The sequence below is a fragment of the Lissotriton vulgaris genome, chromosome 6 (genome assembly GCF_964263255.1).
Source record: "Lissotriton vulgaris chromosome 6, aLisVul1.2, whole genome shotgun sequence".
In the NCBI taxonomy this organism is placed as follows: domain Eukaryota; kingdom Metazoa; phylum Chordata; class Amphibia; order Caudata; family Salamandridae; genus Lissotriton; species Lissotriton vulgaris.
The window spans coordinates 414,739,060-414,766,431 of NC_141694.1; the positions used below are offsets into that span (position 1 = coordinate 414,739,060).

General features: G+C 48.4%; 1 protein-coding gene across 1 annotated transcript in view; it reads right to left on the reverse strand.

Moving 5' to 3' along the window:
* GCLC (glutamate-cysteine ligase catalytic subunit) overlaps nucleotides 1–27,372 on the reverse strand; it is a 287,303-nt gene that overhangs the window by 210,830 nt on the left and 49,101 nt on the right. The window contains exons 2-3 of the mRNA XM_086926430.1: nucleotides 15,076–15,188; nucleotides 2,786–2,968 (exon numbers count right to left, since the gene is read on the reverse strand). Of these exons, the coding sequence (XP_086782556.1) occupies nucleotides 2,786–2,968; nucleotides 15,076–15,188 (296 nt within the window). The remainder of the gene's footprint in view (nucleotides 1–2,785; nucleotides 2,969–15,075; nucleotides 15,189–27,372) is intronic.

A 27,372-nucleotide genomic window follows, 5' to 3' on the forward strand; every position in this document is an offset into this window, starting at 1 on the left:
TCACTGATCTTCCCCTTGAATCTCAGCCCAACGCCATCAGCACATGGCTGTCTTCTTCGTGTGACCTAGTGGCCCCGCTCAGAAAGATCAAAGCGGTTCGTCCCTATGATGCGCACAAATGGTTCTCTCCAGAGCTCAAAGCATTAAAACTCGACCTTAGGCGGTCGGAACGCCTCTGGAGACGGAAGTACTGTCCCTCTCTGCGCGCTAAATACAAACAACTTCTTACCGAATATAAAAAAGCAGTTTTAACGGCCAAAACCTCCTATTTCACTGAGAGAGTAGCCCTCTCCGCCAACAAATCCCGTGAAACTTTTTCCCTGGTTCACAATCTTGCCACTTCCGATCGCTCTTCCCCTTCTCTGGTTCCCTCCCAGTCTCTCTGTTCGTCACTCAATGACTTTTTCATTGACAAGATTGTGAAGATCAAAGCTAACATCCCCACTGTGCCTCAACCCAGCCGCACCTGTCCCCTCGCACCTCCCCCGGCTTCCTTTATTCTCTCCCCCCCCCCCCATCTCCCCTGATTTATTTTTCAAATATCTGCTCAAAGTTAAGTCTGGCTCTCCAGCGGATTGCGCACCGGCACGCAGTCTTAAAACCCTCTTCACCAACTGCCCTGCCGCCCTCTTGCTCTACTCAATTCTTCTTTGGCTCTTGGCTCCGTCCCCTTATCCTTCAAATCCACAATCGTCCTCCCCATTTTAAAAAAAAAACTGGTCTGGATCCCTCTATCCCCTCTAATTTTCGACCCATCTCCCTTCTTCCCTACCTTGGCAAGATCCTTGAGGCCCATGTCACCTCCTGCCTCTCCTCGTATATCGAGGAGAATGGCCTCTTGGCTTCCCATCAGGCGGGTTTCCGCCCGGGCCACTCTACGGAGGCAGTAGTCCTCGCGGTTCTGGATGATCTCAAGGGGAAAGCAGACTCTAACCTTCCCCAAGCCTTGGTCCTTCTCGATTTGTCCGCTGCGTTCGACACGGTTGACCACTCCATTCTTCTCGACCGTGTCAGCGCAGCGGGCATTCGGGGCGCGGCCTATTCTTGGCTCGCGTCCTTCCTTCGGGACAGGTCCCAGGCTGTTCACCTCTCCGGTTTTTCTGCCCCTGCCCGCTCGGTCACCTGTGGTGTTCCCCAAGGTTCCACCCTTTCCCCCCTTCTTTTCAATCTTTATATTCATCCTCTCATCTCCTCCCTTCTCGAGCTGGGGGTCTCTGTGTACAATTACGCTGACGACCTCCAGCTCGTTATTGATCTCTCTTCTTCTCCGGACTCTCTTCCTAAATTTTGTTCCACTTTAATTTTCATTTCCGAGTGGATGAGCGCTAATCATCTCAAGCTCAATCCTGACAAGACGGAACTTGTCCTCACTGGTGGTCCCTCTAACCCTTGGTCCCCTGCACATTGGCCCCTATCTTTTGGCCCCCCTCCCTCACCCGCCTCCTCTGTTCGCACCCTTGGTATTAAAGTCAGTCATGACTTATCCATGCACAACCAAATCAGCTCGGTCGTGTCCTCCCGTTTTCTGTCCCTTCGTCTCATCCGGAAAATCTCGCGTTTTTTTTCCACCGACGCACTCAAAACCATAGTCATGGCTTTAGTCATCTCCCGCCTCGACTATGGGAATGGCCTGTACGTGGGTATACCCGCCTACGAAACCCGCCGGCTCCAGGCCATTCAAAATCAGGCCGCTCGCCTCATTTTGTCTCTCCCCAAAAACTCCCGTTCTCAAATCTCTTCACTGGCTTCCTATTCGATTCAGATCCTTTTTCAAACTGGCTTGCTTAGCCTTTCGGGCTCATTCTCGTTCTGCCCCCTCTTTCATCACTTCTCTCATCTCCTCTCACGCCCCTAGCCGCACTCTTCGATCCTCCTCCCTCTCTCTCTTGCACATCCCCCGTTTTCGCAAATCCAGAACGGGAGGTACTCGGTTCTCTGTCCTGGCCCCCCAGTTCTGGAACAGCCTCCCACTCTCTATTCGCTCCATCCCCATCTACACTCACTTCCGTAAGGCCTTTAAAACTTTCCTCTTTTCTCAGGCATTCCCTTCTTAGTTTTCCTGGCTTCCCTCTGTGAGCTCTGATCAGGTCCCCAGCGCCAGGAAGCCGCTTGGCCGCAGTGCGCTCTATTAAATATTTTTTTCATTTCATTTCACTGTATTATCTCTATCCAAGAGCTTCAGCACATCCGCAAAATCTACAAATAAAATCATTAGCCACCAATATTAGTAATATTTAGTATTCAGCAAATAATTTCAAGTTGCTCTGTCTAGAAAGGCAATTCATCAACATATTCGGAACAATGCTCAAGACACGTATCAAGCTGAAACTACCTCCAAAATATTTAATCTTCGCATCATTTTCTCAAAAGCTAAGAGTACAGTTGGGGTAGCTGTGCGCTATACAAAAAACACTAAATAAATAAATACAGTTGTGAAAGTAAAAAAAAATAAAAAAATTAAAAAAAATTAACTGGGCTTTTACAGTATATCTTATATCTTTATTTTAACCCCTTGCGTGCGGGGCGTATTTTCCGCCTGTGCTGACTCCGCCATGCGCGGGCGGAGTCATGACGGAATGGTTCCATCATCAGCACAGCTCAACTGATGCTGATGACGGAACCGTTCTGTCATCAGCACGCAAGGGGTTAAGGTGTTTATACAGAATTTAATGTTTGAAGGCTAATGAGGTAGGCAGAAAATTTAGGATTTCAATATCAAGAGTTCATTTTGATAGTGCCATCTCCATTTAATATCACAGGTAAAACTATTATGTTTGGTCCTCACCTTGGAAAAGCTGTAATCGTGCAGATGGCAACATTTTTTTCCAACAAAGCAGATGCCTCAAGCCGTCTTTTTCTCATGTTAGCTTCCACTGTGTTAAATTCGGACATGGTGCCACCATACGGTTGACCAGGCGTTCCTTCAATCATGTAGCTGCCATATTCTGGTCTCCACAGAGTAGGATGGCTAACCAGAAAGAATAAAATATTTGAATACAATGAACACACACAACATTAGTAAACAATATGAAAAATTAGTTATCTGTGGTAAATTTATTTCTGGTGGATACTCCAACTACCTGCAAATGCCTCACCTGTAGAATATTACGTGACCTGTAAAACATTCGGAGGCATCAAAGTGGATCCAGAAACTTCAAAGCTCTCACAGCGTGGTAGGGGGCGCTGGCATCGTGTAGACATCAGAAGTGTTGTCATGATGATGCTGCCAAAACCATATAGAACCCACCCTGGTGCAATGTCAGTTTCCAACTGTTTTTCTAAGCCTTCAGGACGAGCGGATGTACTGGCATTGACATTGCATAGTTCAGTACAAAAATGAAATATCTGTGCAGTTTATTAACTTTTTCTAAACAAATTTATCAAACAGGGAGGTGGGTGGACCAGTGAGGAATCTGCATGTTATGCACTAGAAAGATCACTACCTCAGGAAAGTATTTTTTTCTTCAGATGGGTTAGACTACCTACAGATTTCTCACCTTTTGAAAACATTTAAAAGCAGTACCCTTTTAAGGAAAGGGGTTGATAGATGGGTAGATGAGGATATCCTGCAAAACTGATCAGGTGAAGTAGTCGTCTCTAAGCACTTGGAATCCAGACAAAAATGTTTTTTGTATAGTGACGCCCACGTAGCTGCCTGGCAGATGTCTGATCAGAACTCCTCTGGCAAGGGAAGAAGTGGGCAATCTGACTCTGTGGAATGGAACCGGATCTCTTATGGAGGGTTGTTCCTTGCCAAAGATTCGCAGGGATTCATTAGGAGGAAGGTTGACCTTGACAGAGTTAGCGTCCATACCGAAAGTGGTGAATGGTGAGCAGAAACTCAAAGCCTGCAAGTCACTGACCTATCTGGCTGAAATGATTGCCACCACTAAATACCATTTTCCAAGTTAACATTTCTGGCAACTATACAAGGGTTCAAATGGGGTCCCCATTAAAAATATTAGCATATTGTTAATGTTCCACTGAGTAACAACAAAAGGTGAATATACATTAGTCAACCCCTTCATAAAAATGCATTACATTCGGGCATTTGAACAGAGTAGGCTGGTCTGGAAGAAAGAGTAACACCAAAAGCACTGACAAATACCCCTTAACAGTGCCAACAGCACACCCACTCTGAGCAAGGTAAAGTGAAAACTTCAAAAATTGAGACACCTTAGCCTGCAAGGGATCTACATTTTGTCTGACCCATTAAGTAACAAAGTTAATTATCCATTATCCGACAATAATTCGATTTAGTGGGGGGTAAAGATGGGGACAAGCAAACATGACGTCGACCACCTTCAGTGGCAGCTGGAAAGAATTTAGAAGTCCCTGCTCAATCTCTAGGCATGAAGGTGAAGTTATTGGAGATTGGAAAGCAGTTACATTGGGAGAGAATGTCCTGTCTAAACAGCAGCCTCAGCGGTCGACATACCACACCGACCTTGGCCAATCGAGGCAATGATGAGGACTAAGGCTGCGTCATGGCAGATCTCCTTCAGAAGTTGAGTAATCAATGGTATCTGGTAAATACATAGTGTTGCTGAAAGTTCCACCACAACTAAAAAGTCTCTCTAAATAGTACGGACCTGCTGACATTGAGAAATTACAGGGGAGGCGAATAAGTCAACCTGAGGAGTGCCCTACTGGGTGAAGATGTCCCAAACTATCGCTGGTAGGAGACACCACTCGTAATGGGCAAGAGAATGCCAGCTCAGACTGTCGGCTCTAACATTCAGAGAACTCGATAGGTGATTGGAGGTTGACAAGATCTCCCCCCACCAAACCACTTCCGCTGCATCTGGGGGAGTTTACGATGGAATCCGACAGGTTTCTCTCATATGGAAGCCACTGCCTGCGGAGGCACCACTGGAAGACTCATGTGCCAATGCGCATGCATGACTAGGAGAATGTAGGAAGCCAGCAAGTAGGCCTAGAAAGCATAGTACCTTCAGGACTGGAATTCTTGCAACCTGATTGAAGAAAAAAAACATTTTGTGTACGTCAATCATCGGACGTGGCAGAAAGGTGTGAAATGCAAATGCTACTTACCAGTATGCATCTGTTCTTGGCATGTAGGGCTGCTGACATTCATATCTGTGCATAGATCGCCGCCTAGTGTTGGGTCCGGATGATTGCACATTGTTGTCCTGGAAGAGTCTTCGAAGTATCACGAGATAGGTGGCTCCTCCCCTGGACTACAGTGCGCATGGGCATCGCCTCCATCCCCAGATTGTTTTTAGCCATTGGCAGAGATGGAGTGAAGTATGTGAGTGATGCCCATGCTAAGAGCATATAAATATATGTAAATGAATGCTGCAGCTGCTACAGGCGCCGGGGAGGAGGGCGGGCGATATGAATGTCAGCAGCCCTACATGCCAAGAACAGATGCATACTGGTAAGTAGCATTTGCAGTTCGAGGCATGTGGGCTGCTGAATTCATATCTGTGCATAGAATACATAGCAGTCCCTCCATTCGCGGCGGCCGCCCGTGCCAGCTGCAGCCGTTTGAAAAAGCGTTTTGAGAACAGCCTGGCCAACAGCTGCCTGCTGCTTAGAGTGCACATCTACACAATAATGCTTTGTGAAAGTATGTGTGGTTGACCAAGTAGCTGCTCTACAAATATCTTCTAAGGGAATGTTACCTAGGAAAGCCATAGAGGCCCCCAACTTTCTAGTGGAGTGGGCTCTTGGTGGAATTGTGAGAGTGCGTTTAGCTTTAGCGTAACAGATCTGAATGCATTTCACTATCCACCTAGCGATCCCAGCTTTGGAGATAGCGTTTCCCTTGTGGTGTGTGGCAAAAGCAACGAAGAGCTGCTTGGTTTTGCGAAAATCTTTTGTCCTGTCTACATAGTACATCAAGGCTCTCTTGACGTCAAGGGTGTGGAGCATCCGCTCCGCCAGCGTCTCTGGGTTCTGGAAAAACACTGGCAACTCAATTGTCTGGTTTATATGGAATTGAGATACAACCTTGGGTAAGAATTTAGGGTTAGTGCGGAGCACAACCCTGTTAGCGTGTACCTGGAAGAAAGGTTCTTGGATGGTGAGCGCCTGCAGCTCGCTAACCCTCCGTAGCGATGCGATTGCTACTAAGAACGCAACCTTCCAAGTTAGAAACTGAAGCTCACAAGAGTGCAGTGGCTCGAAGGGAGGACCCATCAGTCTTGTAAGAACCACATTGAGGTTCCATTCTGGAGCTGGTGGTGTCCTTGGTGGAATGACTCTCTTGAGTCCTTCCAAAAAAGCCTTGATCGCAGGGACCTTAAAGAGCGACAGGTGTTGCCTATTCTGGAGGTATGCTGCCATAGCAGACAGGTGAATGCGGATGGAAGAGTACGCCAAATTGCATTGATACAGGTGGAACAGGTAACAAATGATGTTTTGAATGGAAGCATCTAACGGGTCAATATTGCGGTTAACACAGTAGATGACAACCCTCTTCCATTTAGCCGCATAACAAGCTCTAGTAGTGGGCTTTCTTGCCTCCCGAATGATGTCCATGCAATCGGGAGGAAGATTGAGGTAGCCAAACTCTAGGACTTCAGGAGCCAGATCGCCAGGTTGAGCTGTTGCGGATCTGGGTGCTGAATGTCGCCATGGCTCTGCGTCAGAAGGCTGGGGGTGAGATGAAGCCTCTGATGCGGTACCACGGAGAGTTCCAGAAACGTGGTGTACCATGGTTGGCGAGCCCACGTTGGAGCAACCAGGATGAGAGTCATTGAGTGCTGCCTGAGCTTGCGTGCCACCAGCGGTATCAGGGGTGCTGGGGGAAAAGCGTACGCAAATCTGCCTGACCAGTTCATCCACATCGCATTGCCCTGTGACTGCGGGTGTGGGAACCTGGCGGCGAAGCTTTGGCATTTTGCGTTCTCTTGCGTGGCGAACAGGTCTATCTCTGGATGACCCCACTTTTGGAAGTACGGTTGGAGTACTGATGGATGTATCTCCCACTCGTGCATTTGATGGCTGTGCCTGCTGAGCAGATCCGCCATCTGATTGTCCTTGCCCGGGAGATGCTCTGCCATGAGGAAGATGTTCCTCTGAATGGCCCACTTCCACATGCTCTGAGCCAGATGAGACAGCTGTGGAGAGTGTGTGCCTCCCTGTTTCTGGATGTAGTACATGGCCGTCATGTTGTCCGTCCGGATCAACACGACCTTGTTGCATAGATGTACTTTGAACGCCTTTAAGGCCATGAAGACTGCCATCAGTTCCAACACATTGATGTGCATCTTCCTTTGCTGTAGTGTCCATAGTCCCTGCACCGTGTATTGGAGTACATGCGCTCCCCATCCCTGGAGAGAGGCGTCCGTCGTCAGGATAATCTGTGGCACAGGCTCCTGGAACGGTCGGCCCTTGCAAAGGTTTTGTGGGTTCCACCAATGCAGAGAGTTGTACGCCCGACCGCTCACCAACACTAGGTCTGTCAGTTGCCCATGAGCCTGAGTCCACTGACGTGCCAAGCACTCCTGAAGCGGACGCATATGTAGTCTCGCGTGCGGGACGATGGAGATGCAGGAGGCCATCATGCCTATCAACTGCATGAACACCTTCGCTGGAAGCGAGTGCTGAGGTCTGAATCGTTGGATCAGAGCTTGGATGCTGGCGATTCTCACTGAATTTGGCTGCGCAGTGGCTGCCAGCGTGTCTATCGTCGCGCCCAGATACTGCCGTACATGGGCGGGCTGGAGATGAGATTTTGGATAGTTCAGCGAGAATCCCAGATCGTGCAGGAGATGAATAGTGCGTGACACATGGTCTGCGCACTGCTGTTCTGTCTTTGCCTGAATGAGCCAGTCGTCCAGATAAGGATAGACGTGGACGTTTTGGCGTCGCAGATGCGCCGCCACAGTCGCCAGGCACTTGGTAAAGACTCTTGGCGCTGTGGTGACCCCGAACGGCAGAACCCTGAACTGGTAGTGCTGGTCTAGGATTGTGAATCTGAGATACTTCCTGTGGGAAGGATGCAGTGGGATATGAAAATATGCATCTTTCAGATCCAGCGTAGCCAGGAAGTCCCCCTGCTGAAGCAGAGGGAGTACTTGCTGTAACGTGAGCATATGGAAGTGCTCCGAGAGAATGTACCAGTTGAGGGGCCTGAGGTCCAGGATGGGCCTGAGGGATCCGTCCTTTTTGGGGATTAGAAAATACAGGGAGTAAACGCCTGTTCCCCTTTCCTGCAACGGGACGAGCTCTATTGCCCCTTTTTGCAGCATGACTAGGACTTCCTGCTGCAATAAGGTCAAGTGCTCGCCGGACATAGGACGGCTTCTTGGGGGTATGTTTGGAGGAATGGAAGTAAGTTCCAGACAGTAACCGTACTGGATAAGAGACTTGACCCACCTGTCCGTGGTGATGGATTTCCACGCGGGCAGGAACTGCTGGAGTCTCCCCCCGACCGGTGTTGTATGGTCGGGGGGCAGTGACAAGACGTCACTGTTTGTTGGCGGTGGTGGACCTGGAGCTGTTGTTTCCACGTCCCCTGCCCTTGACGTTATTGCCTCTGTAGCCACCTCTACTCTTGTTGTTGTATGAGGTTGGAGTGTTATTTTTGTAATACTGGGTGGACTGCGATGCCTGACCCCTTGAGGTGCCTCTGGACGTGGAGCGACGAAAGGAACCGCTCCGAAACTGCTGAGACTGGAGGGCCCCCATAGACTTGGCAGTGTCAGTATCTTTTTTCATCTTTTCCAGCGTCGCATCCACCTCAGGGCCAAACAGGTGGTCAGGATTAACTGATTGGTTCAGTATTGTTGTTTGAATATCGGGCTTGAACCCTGAAATTCTAAGCCAAGCATGCCGTCTAAGCAACACACTGGTGTTGATTGCCCTGGAGGCTGTATCGGCCACATCCAGCGCACATTTTATGGATGCGTTTGTAATGAGCTTTCCCTCCTGAATCAGCATTTCTCCTGCCTCCTTGTACTGGTCAGGCAAGTGTTGCAGTAGGGATTCTAAGGTGTCATAATGAGCCCTATCATAGCGTGCAAGTAGGGCCTGTGTGTTTGAGATTCTCCAAATGTTAGCTGCCTGTGCAGCAATTCGTTTCCCAGAGGCCTCGAAGATTTTGGACTCTTTGTCTGGGGGAGGAGCGTCACCAGTGGTTGGCGAGTTCGCCCTCTTCCGAGCGTTAGATACAACCAACGAGTCCAGAGGCAAGTGTCCCTTGATGTATGTTGGATCCGAGGGCGCCGCCTTATATTTTCTGTCAATGCGAGGGTTGATGACACGCGCCCGGGTGGGCTCCTTGAAGACCTCCGTTGCGTGTTTGAGCACCCCCTTAAGCATTGGCAGTGTTTTGACTGACTTTTCGGCTACTGAGAAAGTGTCAAATAAAAAGTCCACATCCACAGGGTCTGAGTGCAGCTCGACGTCGTGGTTAGCCGCAGCTCTCTCGAGTAGAGCGTTGAAGGCCGCCGAGTCCTCTGTCGGTGAGGTCTTTGCCGCAAAGAGCTGCGGTTCCTGACCCGATTGCGGGTCGTCTGGGTCGGCTCCGGCAGCCCAAGGTCCATGTTCCTCCTCCGGATCCGAGTACGCCGGATAGTTGTACTCGTCCCCCTCCTCATCTACACCGTCCCCCGCATTAGAACACGTTGGAGAACGTTCTACATGTGTGGGAGATGATGGCTCCATAGGGTCTGAAGCACCCGTCGAGTCCTTCTTGTTTTTAAGAGGAATCCGAAAATGCTCTAGCACCGGTTCCGTGGTGATTTTTCTTTTGAGGAGGGACAATTTCCCAGTATTGGCGTCGATGAAGACTTCTCGGCGCTCTTCCTCTGCGAGTGGCTGGAGCCGAGGCTTCGACACCCCCAACGCTGTTTTGGATGTCGATGTCCCTTTCGAGGGCACGTCCGCCCCCTGCTTCGGAGCGAAGGCTGTCGGCGCCGATTTTGGCGGCAGGGTGAAGCGAATAGGCATCTGCGCCTTCGATGTGGGCTTCGGCTTCACTCCCTCCGGCTCGGAAACCTCAGCGCTTCGAATCCGTTGGAGGGATTCAACCACCTTCTTCGCTAATGTCGGAGAGGGCTTGACTTGCTTGTGCGCTCCCTTTGAGCCGGGAGCCGAGTCTGCCGGGGGCAGCGTCTTCGGAGTCGAAACCGTGCCATCCTTGGTTCCGACGGTCGGAGCCGGTACAGCCGGAGCATTGGAATCGCCTTTGCGCTTCTTCGGAGCCTTCTTTTGGTCGTCGACCCCGACCACCTTTGGCGCCGACGCAGCCGCGTCGGCCACCTTTGCCTTCGGCGCCGACCCCGAGGCCTTGGGGTCAGCCATCTTGGCGTGGCTCTTCGAGTCGGCCATCTTGATTGTCTTAGGTGTTGACACCTCCTGAGCCCTCTGCACCACCAGTGGAGCTTTCACTTTCGGTTTCGAAACCGACTGCGTGGATCCCGATGGCTTCACTTTCGTTTTCGTCAACAGGAGTGGCTCATCCGAAATGTCCGTGGCCGGGCCGAGAGGCTAGGCAGTTGGACTAATAGCAAGGTCTTGGGTAAGGCCCGAAGGCGATCCCTCGACCTGGGCCGTATGTTGGGGATTGACCCCTGAGTCAGTTTGGGGGTGCTCTTCCTCCGAGCTATCCCCCACTGTGGCAATGGCCTCATCGTCGTCCCCTACCTCGTCGCCGGCTTCATAAAATTCCTCATCCTCTGCGCCGTAGTTCTCTTCTTCCGATGCAGGGTTAGAGTCCGAAACCTCAAAACCCTCAAAGATGTTGTCCGGCAGGGTCGCAGGGGGCGCCGCCAACTGGGCCTGGAGCCGAGCGGCCCGACGATGCTTTAGGGTCTTCTTGCACCGGAACTTCGAGCAGGCCATACACCTGGTCTCGTCATGGTCCGGTGATAAACACTTGTTGCACACAGGGTGCACGTCGAGGAGTGAATACTTGGAAGTGCACACCGGGCACTTCTTGAACAGAGTCCGTTCCATGATGGGAACTTGGAGCGTCGAGTAGGCCCGTCCGCGCCGAGAGCACGCGGAGGGGCAGGAAGCGTTCGGAGCTGAGAATAAGATAACCCGAACGAAACAATACCGACGCCCAGCCTATAGACCTTTTGGTCTCAAGTAGAAACATAAACTACTATCGGTTCCGAAGAGGGAACCGAAACACATCCGAACCCAATGGCGGAAAAAAACAATCTGGGGATGGAGGCGATGCCCATGCGCACTGTAGTCCAGGGGAGGAGCCACCTATCTCGTGATACTTCGAAGACTCTTCCAGGACAACAATGTGCAATCATCCGGACCCAACACTAGGCGGCGATCTATGCACAGATATGAATTCAGCAGCCCACATGCCTCGAACCTGGAGGTATCCAGTTCCAATCCTATGGATAGAGGGTGGAGCCTGCAAGAAAGGAAGGCTGCAATCTCTATTATTTAGAAGAGCAATTGGTCTGAAGTGATGGCCTTCCAGGCTGGTAGACGTGGATTTGGTAAAGTGAACTAGGTCAGTTTCCCTAGTGGTGCAGGAGAGGAAGGGCCAGCGGTGGAGGAGGCTTGATGGGCAGATCTACTTTCCTTACCCCTTTACTGGGGGTGTGTGTGGGGGAGGGGGGGGGGATTAGCTGGCTCCGGGGCAACAGGGCCTGGCAGAGTTTGTGCTGACAAACAGAGAAACCGAAAAATTCTAATTGACAGCATTGTTTCTTGAGTTGAGGCTGCCGAAGGCCAAGCATTTGCCCAATTGCACTGCTGGCGCTCTCTGAAGAAACTGTAGGGAAAGTGCCTGCTACCTGACCAGAGGAGCAGGAAGTTTGGATGACCAAATTCACTAGTAATGGATGTGCCGAGAGATGGATCACCCAGAACAGGGCAATATCACATGGCCACCAGTCTATTCACCACTAGCACTGTGGTGGGCTTCACACAGTCTGCTACTGCCCAGTGGTGTCCCGGAGGGAAACATTGCCCTGGCAAAAACACTAAACAGAGCATTGAGAAACGAAGCATGGACCATATCCCAGCACCGGGAAATACGGATATGTTGGAGCCAGGACGGATGGATCTGGAAGTGCTGAAAGTGGTGCCTGTAGAGGTCCATTACTCTGAGATATCTGATTCTGACTGAGTCACAGGAGTGGAGCCAGTTGGTTTCACCATAACCAATTCTGGCTCAGAGAGAGAAAATCCTGTGTGAGACTGGGGTAAACTAGGTTATTAACCTCTAGGTTTTGGGTTTCCTGTGCTTCTTTGTCCCCCCTAGAGGAATGAGAGGAAAGGGATCTGGAACACAGCCTCAAGTGACAATGACGCCAGCTGACATTGCGGGACTGGGCATGAAGAGCTTGGCGGACTTAGAGTGCACACTCGGACATGAATTACAGAACTACAGAACGGGAACCACACACCATAAGAAGATACAGAGTGTCTGTAATGCAGGTCTGTTCCTCACAAACCCCTAGAGTTCGAATGCTTGGGGGAGACTTATTACTACACATGTATAACATTTGTGTATGAGGAAAACTCAAGACTCGGTAAGCAAGCTCAGGATCTACAGTGAAGGCACTGAAAAAATGTAAACGGACCTTGTTGTGCCAGTGTGGGTGTTATATAGGTGTTGTGACATCATTTGACACCACTTCCAGCATCAACACGAGGCCAGCACCCCATACCAGCGATGTGAGGGCTTTTAAGTTTCCAGGTCCAGTTGGATGCCTGGGATTGTTCTACAGATGAAGAATCTGCAGGTAGAAGTATCCATCAGAAAGTAAGTCTTCATGGAAAACAGTACCAATCTATACAAGAACCACCTGTGCAAATGAAAAAGACGTGTTGCAGTATATTCGACTGCTGGAAACCATTTTATTCCATTTTTAAGGTGTTCAACTGTTTGACACACTCTACAGAACTTAAGGTGTTGCTACACTCCCGTTCCCACACCAGAGACACATACACCCTGATGGACTAGAATATAGGAAGACGCACACAGATGATTACATTTTATTAGGAGTTTTCTGAAGCAACAGCATTTCAAAGCAGATTCACTCAATGCGTAGTCTATTTTATAAAAGCTGTAAGGGTGGTCATATCTTCATAGAAACAGTATGTACTTTCCACCTGGCTTCTAATTTGGCACAGGATCTGGATAGCATGACCACTGAAGAGCCCTTCGCTTGCCAGCATGTTGATTGGGCAGCCCTCCCTATCTCACATAAGGCAGGAAAGGCACTACTGTAAATAAGAGAAGCACCCTATTCCAACCAGGCCACTCTTAAGCGAAATTCTCTCAAGTAATGGCTGCATGTGTATGGTGAATGAGGTAGAAAATAGACTATGCAATTTGTTCCTGCATCCAAATAATTTAGACAATGTTGAAAGTCTTTATTCAATTCTGCCACTGACGGCCAGTTACGTTGGGGGTAGCAAAACTAATTAGTGCCGGTTACTTTTTGGAACTACACTACTCTTGAAGTTGAAAGATGGTCCTGCTTTTGTTGTGTACTCACTTGTTGGTGCCTTAAAACTTGCAATGTTGCAATCATTTATTGTTTTAATGGCAGTCATGCTCATTTGTTTTGGAACACTAACATTCTTGGTGGCCAAATTATTCTCTAATAAGTATACAAAACAGTGATGGAATTAATCTCAGCCGCTGGTAACCACCCGGGCCGTATCCCAATCCATTGTTATTTTGGACACCATGCCACCTCAGTTTGGACCCAGCTTTATGCTAATCAGTCTGGACCCTGCTCCAGTAGGAACAGTGCAGCCCAAACTGTCAAGCCAGGTCCTCCCTGAACCAGAACACAAAACAACGCAGGAAGGGTTCGCCGTAGTTTTGGGCTTACCCAGGTACAGTTTGGTTCCAGTGACACATTGTGCACGGTACCCACATCTGGGCACCCGTCCAACTTCGGGCTACACAATAAGTATACAAAACAGTGACCGAAGGAATGCTTGAATTAATCTCAGCAGCTGGTAATCACTCAGACCGCATCCAAATCCACTGTTATTTTGCACACCATGCCACCTGAGTTCGGACCCAGTTATATGGAAACCAGTCTGGACTAATTGAAAAAGCATGGTGAGTAAACAATGGATTTAGGTCCAGATCTCTATTGTGTGGGTGAACGTTTGACATTGTTCGGAATGCCATCCATCAATTACTCTTTTTTGCAAATGATTGTCTGACACTCATGAGCTGCAATCTGCCTTGTATTGCAATGTTACATTAACCAATATTTATAGCTTATCTGGCTGAAAAGCAACAGGTGGAGTTTGATCTAAAGTTTTTTAATTAATTTATATTGCTGAAATGGTCTATTGAAAAGATTTTCATTAAGCATCAATAAACTATTCATTACATAAGGGAAGCCCACAGGGATGCTGTCAACACAGGGTCCTTCCCATTAGCCACAAGAGATTGGAAGGGGATTGCGTCTCTTCTCTTCCCACTTCAGCTCAATGCTCACTTTCCTCAGTTACATTCTGTAATGAATGATTCATTCTACCTGTAAAGGGGGTGCTGAAAGTGATAATAACCATCCCTCAACAAACTACTCGCCCCCGGACTTCCCAAGCAATTCCTTGGTAACTATGCTCGTTTCAAAGGGATTCCTGCTTGGGAGGTAAGAGAAATGCTTTTCAAAAATTCTGTTAGGCGCTGGGTGCTCTTAAACATATAGGTGGATTCCGACTACTAAGTGGAACTCTGCTATTTTTCTGCCAAACTGCTACAGCCCTTCTTCCACTGGAGATAAATTTCACATTAGGTAAAAGCCACTAAACACCACGGAAAAATTACATAGACTTAACAAAAGCAACCATGTGGTGCTGTGTGTGCGTCCATGCTTAGTAGTTGCCTCTTATCCAACTTTAATTCACTGATCCATTGTTCAGCTTCATGGTGGGCAGATTAGGTGTAGTAGTGGACGAAACTCTTCAATGTAAAATGAAAGCCCACTAGACACCAGGAACTTAGTAGGATAGCAGCACAGCACAATATGAACCCCCACCACTGAAGAGGTATCACTAGAAAATAAAGAGCCATTCCTTTTCATTGTGTTTTTTAACCTCTGAAATTACGTAATTGCGTGGCTTCATACATGTTTGAAAATGCCAGTTACTCACTTTGGATTAGCCTTCTCTCCTTTATCCTGTAGTATCTCAAGAAGCTCCTCTCCTTTAAGGACCAGACGAACTTTTTTATTTTCATGGTCAAAAGCAACCAGCATGTACTCCACCTAGAGCAAACAGGCAAATCACAAAAAATAAAGTGGTCAAAATCAAAATCCTAGTACTTATTTTATACACTTTTATATAACATGATAAGTCTAAAGCATGGCCACCACGGTTCTGAAAAAGAGAACCAGGTGAAGGGAACAATCAATGGGCATTTCCAGTTTCAAAAGTTATATGGAGCAGTGACCCGTGTATCCAGACAGCATTTTCGCGTTTACAAAAAGGTAGAGCTAACCAAAAATAGTGGCATCACCATAATGTTTAGAAGTAGGCACCAAGGTAGAAAAGATAACTTAATTAAAAGAAAAATCACCACAACTTGCTTAAGGTATGCATCAACAAAGTACTGTTTTGAGAAGCTGTGTCGCCATGGTAGCAGATGTTCTCAACCTAAACCCCTAATCAAGGTAGAATCTGCCACTAGGGACAGAGTCATTCCATAGGAAACATTCCATAGTAGAAATTTTCACCAGGTCTATGCGAAGTCACAAGTGGATACTAGAAAACCACTCCTAAAATTTGTATTCATTGAGTGTATTGATATAGCAAGCTTCCTCAGCATGCTGGTAGTTTTTCCATCATATCGAGTACAGAGGTAGTGCCTGCTAAGGTTTGTCGTAGTGTGAGACCAAAGAACAGTGTTCGACAACCGTGTTAGACCTGGTGGATTGCAGCATCTATGACAGCCAATCTTCACAATGCTTGCAGGTCTCCCTTGCGTTCCTCCCTCACTGGATCTCCCAGATGCAGATTTCAAGAGCCTTTTACTCTGGTTGTGTCTCCTGGTCTCCTGCTGGCCACTGCTGGCATTTCATACTGGAGGAAATAGGCAGAATTTGGCACCATCCATCTTGCCACTAGTTAACTGTAACAGTGATTAAAGATATCTGCATTGTTAGTGCTTTTATACTGAGGCGGGGCATTGTCCAGCCTTCCTTTACTGTTGCTTTTTGGATCTCACATTCATGCATGTTCCTGAACATACCTCACTTTTGTTGCCCAACGCTCCCTGTGGAGCATCTAGTGGATGTTCAGACATGTACCCTGTCTGTCACTGCCATCTATCTTTTAAGGAAATAAGCTCCAGACAGATGCACTATACCAAATAACCACATTCACTTAGTTTGCTGAAAAAGCCATGGCCCGTAGTGTAAAAACACCCAAGTATTAGCCAAAAAAACAAGCATAGGTCAAGCAGAGCTATTGGTTTTACCAAGATCTTTTAGCCACGTTGCAGATAAGCACGTGTGAACAGAAGAAATTCTGCCAGGGCTAAAAAAAAGTGAATTTGAATAAGCATGCATGAATCCAGGATGGCAGGGTGGTTGAAAAACTGGATCTGCCATTCAGCTTACTGGTAGCGTAAAATATATATATTCACTTAAAAAACCATAGGTTTCAGGCCTTATATAGTTAGGAATTAGCATTTAAAAAAACATTGAAATTGATCCTATATAGTTAGTTGTACTAACTATATTTCGCGCACCCGCAATCCACTGCTGGTGAGGTCACATATTACATCATTCATGACATGGTCAGTGACACCACTGATGACATCTCATTTGACATCACTGATGACATCATCCAGTGACTGTGTTTCTGTAAAGTTTAAATATGTTTTACATATTGAAGAATGAGTGGATGTATAAGTGTCTGGATGAAGGATTTAGTAGGTGCATGACTGACTGTATGAGTGAGTGATTAAATGTGTCTTACTAAATGCATGGGTTAGTGACTAAACTGTCTGAACGTGTGCATCAGTATGTCTGTTGTTGTGTAAGCTGCTGCATGTGTTGATCAGTAGCTATATGAGTGGCTATATGGGTTATTGATTGGTTGCCCAAGTATTTGAATGGGAGACTGAGTGTGTGTGTGTGTGTGTGTGTGTGGGTGGCTAGGAGGTGTGTGACTGTATAGATGTGTGAGCAGTTGATTCACTAGGTGTAGGAGTTCAAGAGTGCATGTGGAAACAGCTATATGGGCGGTTGATTGTGTGCATGAGTGTGTTGGTGAGTGAATGGATATCTCAGTGCTACATGTCCAAGTAAGTACATATGTAAAACACAGTGCATGTGAGAGTTGGTATATATAAATGACTATACATGAGAGCCAGTGAATGTGCGAGTGGCTGTATGGATCATTGTGTACTTGTATCAGTGATTGTATAAGAGAGTAAGTATGTGTTCGTATATGTTTGAATAAGTAAGGTGTTGTGTGTATAACTGTATAGTTGAGGAAATGGAAGTGTGATTGATTCTTTGCATGACTGACTAGGTGTGTGAGTAACTCCATGGATGAGTGGCAGTGTGTGAGTGTCTGTATAGGTGTATGAGTGCATATGATAGTGTTGTATTGACGAGTGACTGTATGTATGAGTGATTCCATGGGTGAATGAGTGAATGTGTGTGTAGACCTAGGAATCAGTGAGTGCGTATGTAGTAACTGGTATTGGTGTGTCAATGGTTTCAAGAATGGTAGTCTGTATTTAACACTGCGTGTATCAAAGGTTATATTAGAGTGTGAGGAGGTGCATCGTATTATCACATGAATGATATCATCAGTGATGTGATGTCAAATGAGATGTCATCAGTGATGCCATCAGTGATGTCATCAGTGATGTCATCAGTGATGTCATCAGTGATGTCACTGACCAGGTCATGCACCAGGTTTTTAATGTTATTTCTCTTCTGTAACATTCCCCCCTGTGGTTGATATTTCAACTACTTGATGTAAACCTTGGTCTACACTTGACACTGGGTGATACAAGTTGCTCTGAGCATCTACTACTAGAGTTGCAGGCCTTGAAAAATCTACTCGCAATTGCGAGTGAAATTTTATCAGGTCGAGCTATTTTTAGCACTTACTCGACCTTGCTGGTGAGTAAACTTAAGCTTGAATAAACAGGTGTGCCGTTAATTCAGAAAGTGAATGAGCAATTAAGACGCCTTTAAATCACGTTTTTCTCTTGACACATTTCACTTGACACTGCTCAAGGACAGAGGTCAAATGTCAGTTTGACTTTACTAATTGTTGCCTTTCTATTCCTGGTACATGGTTTTAACTTTTTTCATTTATTTATTAAATGGTTTTTGTCAAGTCAGCTGACAAAAATTGTGAAACAAAAGGATGTAAAATGTCAGGTTTTTTTTCCTCCAACAACCTTTAAACTGTTAGTAAATTTATAATAAAAGTATTTAAAAATATAACTAGAATTATGAAATAACTTTTTATAATTCTATGCCAGGACCCGGAGGCGAGGATTAGGCAATTCTTTCATCCATTTAATAAACGACAGTCATTTTAAAGAAATAAGAATTTTCCAGATATAAACTGCATTTTCCATAACACTTAGCGAATATGTAGTCCATGGGAACAGTCCACCAATCAGGCATCAGCCTCTCCGGTAACTGGAATTGTCCTTTCGTCGGAATCCCTCTTTCTTCGCTGCTGCAGCCTTCAGTTAAGTGGAGTTTACCCTTCTCTTTTTTTTTTTTGTAAATCGGTTTTTATGTTTCATTCAAAACATCGGCAAGAATATCAGAATGCATATAATCACATGTTACAGTTAGCTTACATAACCATTTAAACAAATCCTCGTTAAATCCTACATTAAACTGGCTGACAGCAATTGAAACATTAAGCAGTCTACTCAACACAGTTGCCTTACACATCCCCGAATTAGTCATCAAATGGTCCTCATCAAAATCAGGTATCGGCTCACATATGTCCCCCCGGTATGTATTCCATGCTGCCCATATGGGTCCATTTCCGGGGGCATTTCCGGTTTATGTAAGCTGTTCTCTCAGTCAACATAGTAAGGTCCATATCTCTACACCAGGTCGCCAGCGACGGCAGTTCCACAGCCCCCCATTTTTACGCTATGTTATGTTTTGCTACCATGAGTCCCAGCGTGACCCACGTTTACCCAGGAGGCGTAAGATCATTGGGTTCCCACATGTTTAATAGGCATCTGCGCGGCTCTGGCATAAGCGAAACTCCCCATTGTCTGTGATATTGTTCGTAGTACCTTTCGCCAGTAATCGACTATAATTGAGCAGTCCCATAGCGTGTGGAAGAAGGACCCCTCCTTCCCACACCCTCTAAGGCAATATGGATGTTACGCTCTGCCCATTTTGTATAGAGTGCTTCTAGTATGATTATATTCAGTGTAAGATCTTAAGTTGCACAAGTCTGAGCCGTGAGTTACCCACTTCCTTGGGCGAGGCCAGGGCCTCCTGCCATTCTGTTTCATCCATGTCTCCCACGTCAACCGTCCATCTTTTTCCTAGTGAGATTGTAGGGTCCGGCAGGTTATGGATTAGTTTGTGATAAGTGAAGGACGTGGCACGCTTTGGCATGTGGTCTGTAAGTAATCGGTCTTCCAGTGGGGAAGCTTCAGGGACCTCAGTATCCTGCGGCAGTACCGCCAATAGTGCGCGTCGTATTTGTGTATATCGGAAAGCCTCAGTTGAAGCAAGGTCGTACTGTTGCCCGAGCTGGTCAAATGGTATTACATTCCCTTTGTCACACAAGTCTCCCACCGTGGAAACACCTATATTGTCCCATTGGTCAAATCCCTTACTATTTCTCAAGTGCCCTAGTTGCTTAGTGTCCCAAAATGGGGTAAGTCGGGTAATGACACCCTTCCATCCCAACCGTGTCTGCGCTGCGTGCCATAGCATGGCTGTGTGTTTTGTTGGATCCATCAGCTTCACGGCTTGTCCTTTATTGTAAAAGACCGCAAGCATAGGGGGGAGGAGCCTGGCTCGAAACCATGATGGCCGCCTGATTCCTCGGCTCCGCCGACCCTCGCGCCACTCTCCCGTTTTCCGCTTCATCCTGTTGCTGGTTATTGCATTGCTTGCCGTCAGCGGAAACGGGAGGCGAACCTGGTCATGCCGATGTGCTTCTTGGCTTGATCCCGGCAGTGAAAGTGCTGAAACGCCCTCACCTCCTCCTGACGCTCCACGGATGGGTCCGGGTCTTTGTTCTTCGTGGGCGACCGGCCCTGCACAGAACGACGGCGGCCATTACAGGCAGGACGGAGTCGGCTGGCGGAACGTGGTAGCTGCATCGCACCCTCCGCATCCCGAGTTTCCCGACTACTAGGCTTTGGGCACCGCCGCTGTAAGAGCAACATTGTTTCTTCTCTCCGGCCCGTGGGCGGCTCTGCTGATACATTGTCTCCCCGAGTGCCGAGGTGGGCGCCATCTTCCCGCCTGCCTTCAGCTCCCGTGCTTGTAGACCCTGGGCTGTTACTGCGAACGCGAGCTTCTGTTCACGTCCTTCGACACTGTGGGTGATGGAAAGTGCTGCCTCAGTACCCCCCGATTGGTCTCGATATGCTGAGCATCGGCGGGGTGACCAGACACTTGCAAAGGGTGATGGGGACCGACTATCGGGGCAGCTCCACATCGGTTCGCCCCGTGTACAGGATACTGCTGCGTCCTCTCTCCCTGAGGCGCCACTGCTGGTTAGCGACATTTTGGGCGCCCTAAACACCTTGAAAGCTGCCCTGTGTACTGTTGCCTGTGATTTGGGGGATCGGCTGGATGCGATGCTATTTGCAACTTCCTTGCCTGGCCACGGATGTCTTTGAGAGCGGGACACTGCGCCACACCCTGTCTCTGGCTCTTGTGGATCCTCCGCCCCGGTCGCTATTGGAAAATTGGGGCTGTGGGACCCCAACACTACTGAGGTGCCGGCAAGAGCACTCCTAAGGAGGTCCAACGTTTCTGGAGTCGTGATACGGCTGGAGAGACATCATTGGACACCATATCTGGCGGCTTCCTCACGGAATACTGGCGGGACTCACTCCCTTCTCCTGGAGCGGTTGCTACTGGTTGGACTAGCTGATTTCGGTGGACCATGGCCGTGTGCTGCTTCTTCCTCTACCACTGCGGACCACCTGGTTATGTGTTGGATGGACTTTGATGGCCGTCTTTCCGTTCTGGTGTGGTCCCTTTGCTCATTCACTTTTTCCAGGACGTCTATTGTGCAGTTGAACTGCGTCGTTACACCGTACCGTAGGGGGCAAGGTTGAGGGTGCCCTCTCTCAAGTCGGGACTGTCTTTCTTGTACTGCTGGGATGCTGATGGACTGCTGGGGATGTTACACATTGGTATTGTATTGTTGGCGGGGTCGGGGTAAGGGCGGCCAGAGTAATACATGTTGGTAGGTTTGGTCATAACCGTGTGGCCCTCCTCCGGTCTTACGTGAACTGTTATTTCTTTTTCTTTCTTCTTCTCTTCTCTTGTTCTAAATTTCGGGTTCTTATGGGCGACAGGCGCACTGATAGGGGGGGGGTAGGCCGTAGCCTCCGCATGCGTGCAGGGTGGGGGTTGGGGGTGGGGATCTTGTTTTGTTTCAGTTTCTATGGGCCTTCTTTTCTTCTTCTTTCTGTTCTGCTGTCACTTTCTTCCTTTTGGGTCAGTAGGATTTTTGGGTGTAGAGTTGCCACTTCTTTCCGCTGACGGTCTAGTGCTTTTGTGGAAATTAGATATTACATTCGTGGGGCGCGCAATGGCCAGTATGTTCTGTTGGACTGTGCTATCATCCGGATTAGTGTTATCGTATGCTGCTTGTCCATTAACATCCTTCGTTTTGTAGCCAACTTGCTGGGTTCATTGCCTGTACTGTACTTTCGGTGGATTGTATGCATCTGATCCTTCATATCTTAAAAAACTTTAAAAATTAACCTAATTTCTCCTTTACCAGGCTGTCCCCCCTTCATATTCCACGTTATGGACACTTGCTGCTTTTTGTCTTTAGGACAGCTGGGCCGACCTATCCTTACTATTTGTGCTTCCAATTTCTTTCGAGGCCGGCCTGCATGGTTGTAGGCCCGTATTTGTACTCTTCTGTTGCACAATAAAGGTTTCAAAAAAAAAAAAAAAAAAAAACGCAAGCATATTTCCTGTGCCCAACTGAGCCCTATCTGCCCTGTATGCTGGGTCGGCCTGAGAGGCATGTATCCATTGATTAACGACTTTGAGATGTGCCGCCCAGTAGTACAATTGGATGTTGGGGAGCGCTATTCCTCCATCATACCATCCTCAACGCCGTTTCGCCTGAACTATACGTGCCGGTCTGTTGCCCCATAGTAGTGTGGATACCTGCGCAGCTATTTGTTTAAAGTATATTAGTGGTACTGGAAACGGCGTGTTTTCAAAGGCGTATAAAAACCGAGGCAAGGCCAGCATCTTGAATAATGCGGCCTTCCCCAACAGCATCAGAGGAAGTGATTCCCAATGCACCACATCTCTCTTCAAGCGCTCCAGGGGGGGCGCCAGGTTTCTGAAAAAAGAATGCGCTGGGTCTGCCATGATGTGAATACCTAAGTATTTAAATGAGTCCTTTGAAACTACAAGTGGGCAATTCACAGGGAGCCGTGGTGCGGGACCCTTTAGCACATATAGAACAGATTTAGACCAATTGATAGTGTACCCAGATATCTTTCCGAAACTATCAAATGTCTCAAGGAGCACCGGTATGGAGTTTTCAGGGTCTGTTAGGTACACCAGAATGTCATCAGCATAGAGGGAAAGACGGTCTTCCCACCCCTCCGTCCACCTCTTCATAATGGATCTCGCGAGGGGTTCCAATACGAACGCGAAAAGTAGCGGCGACAGGGGGCATCCCTGGCGCGTCCCTCTCACCAGTGGTATAGCGTCCAATATGTGCCAATTGACCGTTACATACACCAGTGGTCCATTATATAGCCCTCCTCTTCATTTTGTTTTAGAATAGTGACATTTTATTCGATGTCTACTGTTTTCAGCATTGCCTTTGCTTCAGCTGATGTGCGCGATGTTTTATTTATGCTAATTTGCTAGCGTGTGTTGAGGACGGCCGTGGGAACGCTTAGTCGTCCCTTCGCCGCCGTCTTTGAAGTTTCTCTCAGACAGGACAGGGAGGCGCCCGATAGAGGGCGCACCCGTTGTTTCAATTTCAGCAGAGACGCGGGCGGAGTTCGCGTCAGTTGAATCCTGAACTGCCGAGCGCCTCCACCTGTGTTCTCCTCACGCAGTTCCAGCCGGCCTACAGCCTAACACCCTGCGGGGTAAGACTTGCCCAGGCTGGTATTCACAACCCGTTTTTTACAAGTAAGGGTGCAGGTCTCCGCTCACTTAACCTGAGCCTGGGGTTCCTTTCCCCGGTCATAAGGTCCTTGGCTATTTCTACACTCTTTTTCCACCAGTCTACTCCTTCACCCGTAGGGGTGCCCATATTGGCTGGCTTTACGCCAGTGTTGTGAGTCTCCCCCTTACCTGGTGGTTCTCCACCCTTCCTTACCCTCCTGAGCTGGTTCCAAGGACGATGGAGGAGGAAGAATACTACGAGGAGGAGGAGGAGGATGTCCAGTACTTCACTGTCACAGATGACTTCTGTGACGCAGTGGACGCCTCCATCGTAAGGGCAGTGTCCCTCCCTTGAGAAGCAGTTCATTGAGCTTGCACAGAGGTGCATTCCACCGCTCCCTCCGAGGGAGAATCTCCCCGGGCCTTCCGCCCCTCAACCAGGCCACTGGCGTTCCCCCAAAGAAACCCCGTAAGAGAGTCCATTCTGTTGGGGTGGATCTGGACGAGTTCGCCAGGTTGAAACAAGCCTATTTAGAAACAAGGCCCCCCCTCTCTCTCTCAGTCGGGCAAACTGGAGGAACCCCCGGTGGCGTATAACGGCGACAGGGTGGTCTCCCCTCAACCCTCCTACGACTCCCCTCAGGGGTCAGACGGGGAGTCTGACCACCAGCGGTCATGTCTTCTCTCATCTGCGCCCCCAGAGCCCTCCCAGGAGAGCCAATCAGATCTCCTAGATGCGGAGGATCTTCTCAACCCCCGCTCCCGCTCTTCGGAGTGGAGACCTTCGGATAAGGTGGCATGGTACGTGGCGGTAGGCTGCACAAGCCCTTGGACCAGGAGGTAGGCTCTAGGTTCAGGCAGAGTGCCCTTGTCCCTCTTTGGAGGGCAAGGTGGCAGTGACACCGGAGATCAATGCCCAGATGGTGACTTAAATATATCAAGGTTCCCAAGAAGGGACTCGATCGGTCTTGGAGGGCTGGCCAAGACAAGCTCCTTGATATTACCGACCCGCTAGTCTAGATTTTCGATATGGCGGAAGAAGCCAAAGCCTCTGGCGCCCTTATCCAACCTGAAATCTTGTCCAGTTGGGCCCAGAGGGAGATTATCTTTTTAGGGTACGCCAATCGCGCGATTTCCACAGAGAGGTGCAGGTCATTGCTGATTAAGCTAGACCCTATATTGGGCAAGTTAGATACCTCTGAAGCGGGCCAGGTACCTCAAGGGGGACTGTTTGGAGACCCCTTAGTCAAGGAGATCAGCAAATGTGTTTCCACCTTCAACTCGTTAGTCAAGGACCAATAAATCAACAGTGAAGCTCATCTTCAATGCACGTTTTTCCTCCGGGGCTGGCCACGGTAGGGGTGCTCGGATGGCCTTTCCACCCAAGGCGCCTCCAGCAGAGGGCAACAATCCCAGAGAGGCCAATGGCAGGACTCTTCACGTTTCGGAGGCTTCTACCCGACCAGAGGATGAGGTCGTCAGAGGGGACAACGGAACAGCCCCCGCGGGGGTGGCAACAACAACTCCTCCCGCGGGGAGTTCTTCACTTCTCTCATTTGTTTGCTGGGCGGGGGAGGGGGTCGTTGGGCTCGGTTTTTCAACACTTGGAAGTCCCTTACTACCGACGCATGTGCTGTACAGACCATACAGGGCTTTCATAGAGTTTAACGGGTTCCCTATTCAACCGGTACCCCCCAAAGAACTTTGTTTCGCGGGTCAGGAAGCTTGCCTCATTGAACGGGAGGTAGAGGAATAACTGAGGAAATGTGCAATCTGCAGGTTCTCCCCTCATCCGAAAGGTTTGTTGAGCAATCTGTTCCTGGTTCAGAAACAGGTTGGGTGCTACCGCACAGTTATAAACCAAGTGGCTGGTTTATCGTCACTTCAAGAGAGGGTATCCATATTCTGCAGGATCTCCTTCGCCCCAACGATTGGCTGGTCAGGTTGGATCTAAAAGATGCATACCTGACGATTCCGATCTTTCAGACCCATCGGCGATTTCTGCAGTTTCAATGGGGGACCGATACTGGAGTTTACATCTCTGCCTTTCGGTCTCCCTTCCGCCCCTTAGTGCTTCACCAAGATCCTACACCCAGTGATGGAGCATCTCAGAGAGCAGGGAATTCGAATGATCGTCTATTTGGATGACATGCTCTTCATGCATCAACGACCTCAGACCCTCGAGCGACAAGTGCTCTCCACAGTGTTGCTTCTCCAGTCGCTGGGTTTTGTAATCAGACCCAGTCCAGTCTCTCTCTGTCCTCTACAATCACATTCCTGGGTTTTGTGATAGACTCGGTGCAGGCAACATTGAGCTTTCTGTCCAGGAAAGGGGTCAAAAATCCGGCACGAAGTTCGACAGCTTCTAAAGAAATCTCGGACCTCTTAGCAGTATTGCCAGAGTAGTTGGCCTACTCTCTTACTCGATCCGGGCTATATTCCCTGGCCCCTTGCACTTTTAAGCACTTCAGAGGCTCTAGGCATCTCAATAACGGAGAGGCCTCTCGTATGCTCAGCAAATACCGTTGTCGGAGGATGCCAAAGCAGAACTCAACTGGTGGTTGGCACACATGGAGGCATGGAACACCGTGCCATCTTTGGCTCCCAACCAGATCTCGTGATAGAGTCCGATGCCTGGGGAGCACACTGTGGAGAGTTTACCACCAGAGGCGTTTGGTCGCCTGCAGAACATACACTGCACATAAATTGTCTGGAATTAGTGGCTGGCTCCTTCGCGGTTCGTTGTTGGACCCAGATTGTACATCTTTAAAAGGACACAGGCCTGCTGCGCACAATGTGGCGGCGGTGCGCTTTATCAATCACCCGGGAGGTGGGCATTCCAAGGCCCTAGCGGATGGATCTAGCGAAGAACTTCTGGGAGCATGGCCTCCAACACCAGGTCTTGGTGACGGCAGAACATCTCCTGGCCTGGACAATCAAGTGGCAGATTGGCATTCCTGTCACCTGAGAGACTCCAGTCTGTGGAAACTCTTTCCCCCGGTTTTTCAAGCTCTAGCGCAACTGTGGGGGTCCTTCTTTGATCGACCTCTTTGCGTCTCGACTAGACCACCAGCTCCCAGGTACTTCAGTTGGCACCCGGATCCGGGGCAACAGCCACGAACGTGTTCCTTCAGAATTGGGCAGCGGAACTGGGGTAAGCCTTTCACCCTTTCGCAATTGTCAAGAGACTGACGACCCAAGTGCACAGGCAGAAGGCAGACCTAGTGGTGGTCACCCCAGTGTGGAAGTCTCAAGCGTGGCTTCCAGTTCTGATGGAACTTTCCTGGGGTTCTTCAAACCGACTAACCCCGGCTGCCTCAGACACTTCTGCATTCCTTTAACAGTTTCGGGCTCAGTTATTTGACAAATAGATTATGCTCTTTCAGGGGTCGACCAAAAGCTGAGAGGAATTGCCCTAAATAAAGGCCTACCTCCTGGCTGTATTGGACTTGGTCTCTCTCTACCTTTTAACCTCTCTGTTGAAGAGTAACCAGAAGGGATATAGTATCTTTACTACACTGCTGTTCTGTAGGAGTACAAACTAGTATGTTGTCAACATACTGCACCAATGTACTGTCAGACTAAAAGTTTGACAGATCACTTTTTACTAATCCGTTGAAAATGCTAGGGGACGCAATACCCTTGGGGTAAACTAGAGTACAAATATTTTGTCCCGCGATAGGAGAACGCTGTCAAATAATGGCTGTCTAGATAAGAGAGGGATGCTGAAAGGCCTTCGGCAGATCTAGAACAGAAATATTTAGCATCCTGAGATATATTTGTTAGATTGATAGAAAAGTCAGAACAATTGGAAATTTTGATGTCACTACCAGGGCTCGAAAATTCCACTCGACCGCTCGCATAGTCGAGCTAAATTTTACACGGTCGAGCTGTTTAGGTCCTACCCGCCATTCCTGGCGAGTAGGAAAACAAACCAACTTTTGTCCTCGGTCTGTCAAAACGGAACAAATGTGACTAGGAATCAAGATTTAAAGGCATTTTTATTGCTCCCAAAGCTAATGAGCAATAAAGATGCCTTTAAATCTGGTTATCTTGTCACATTTGCTCCGCTTTCAGAGACGGAGGTCAAGTAGGTTGCAGTTAG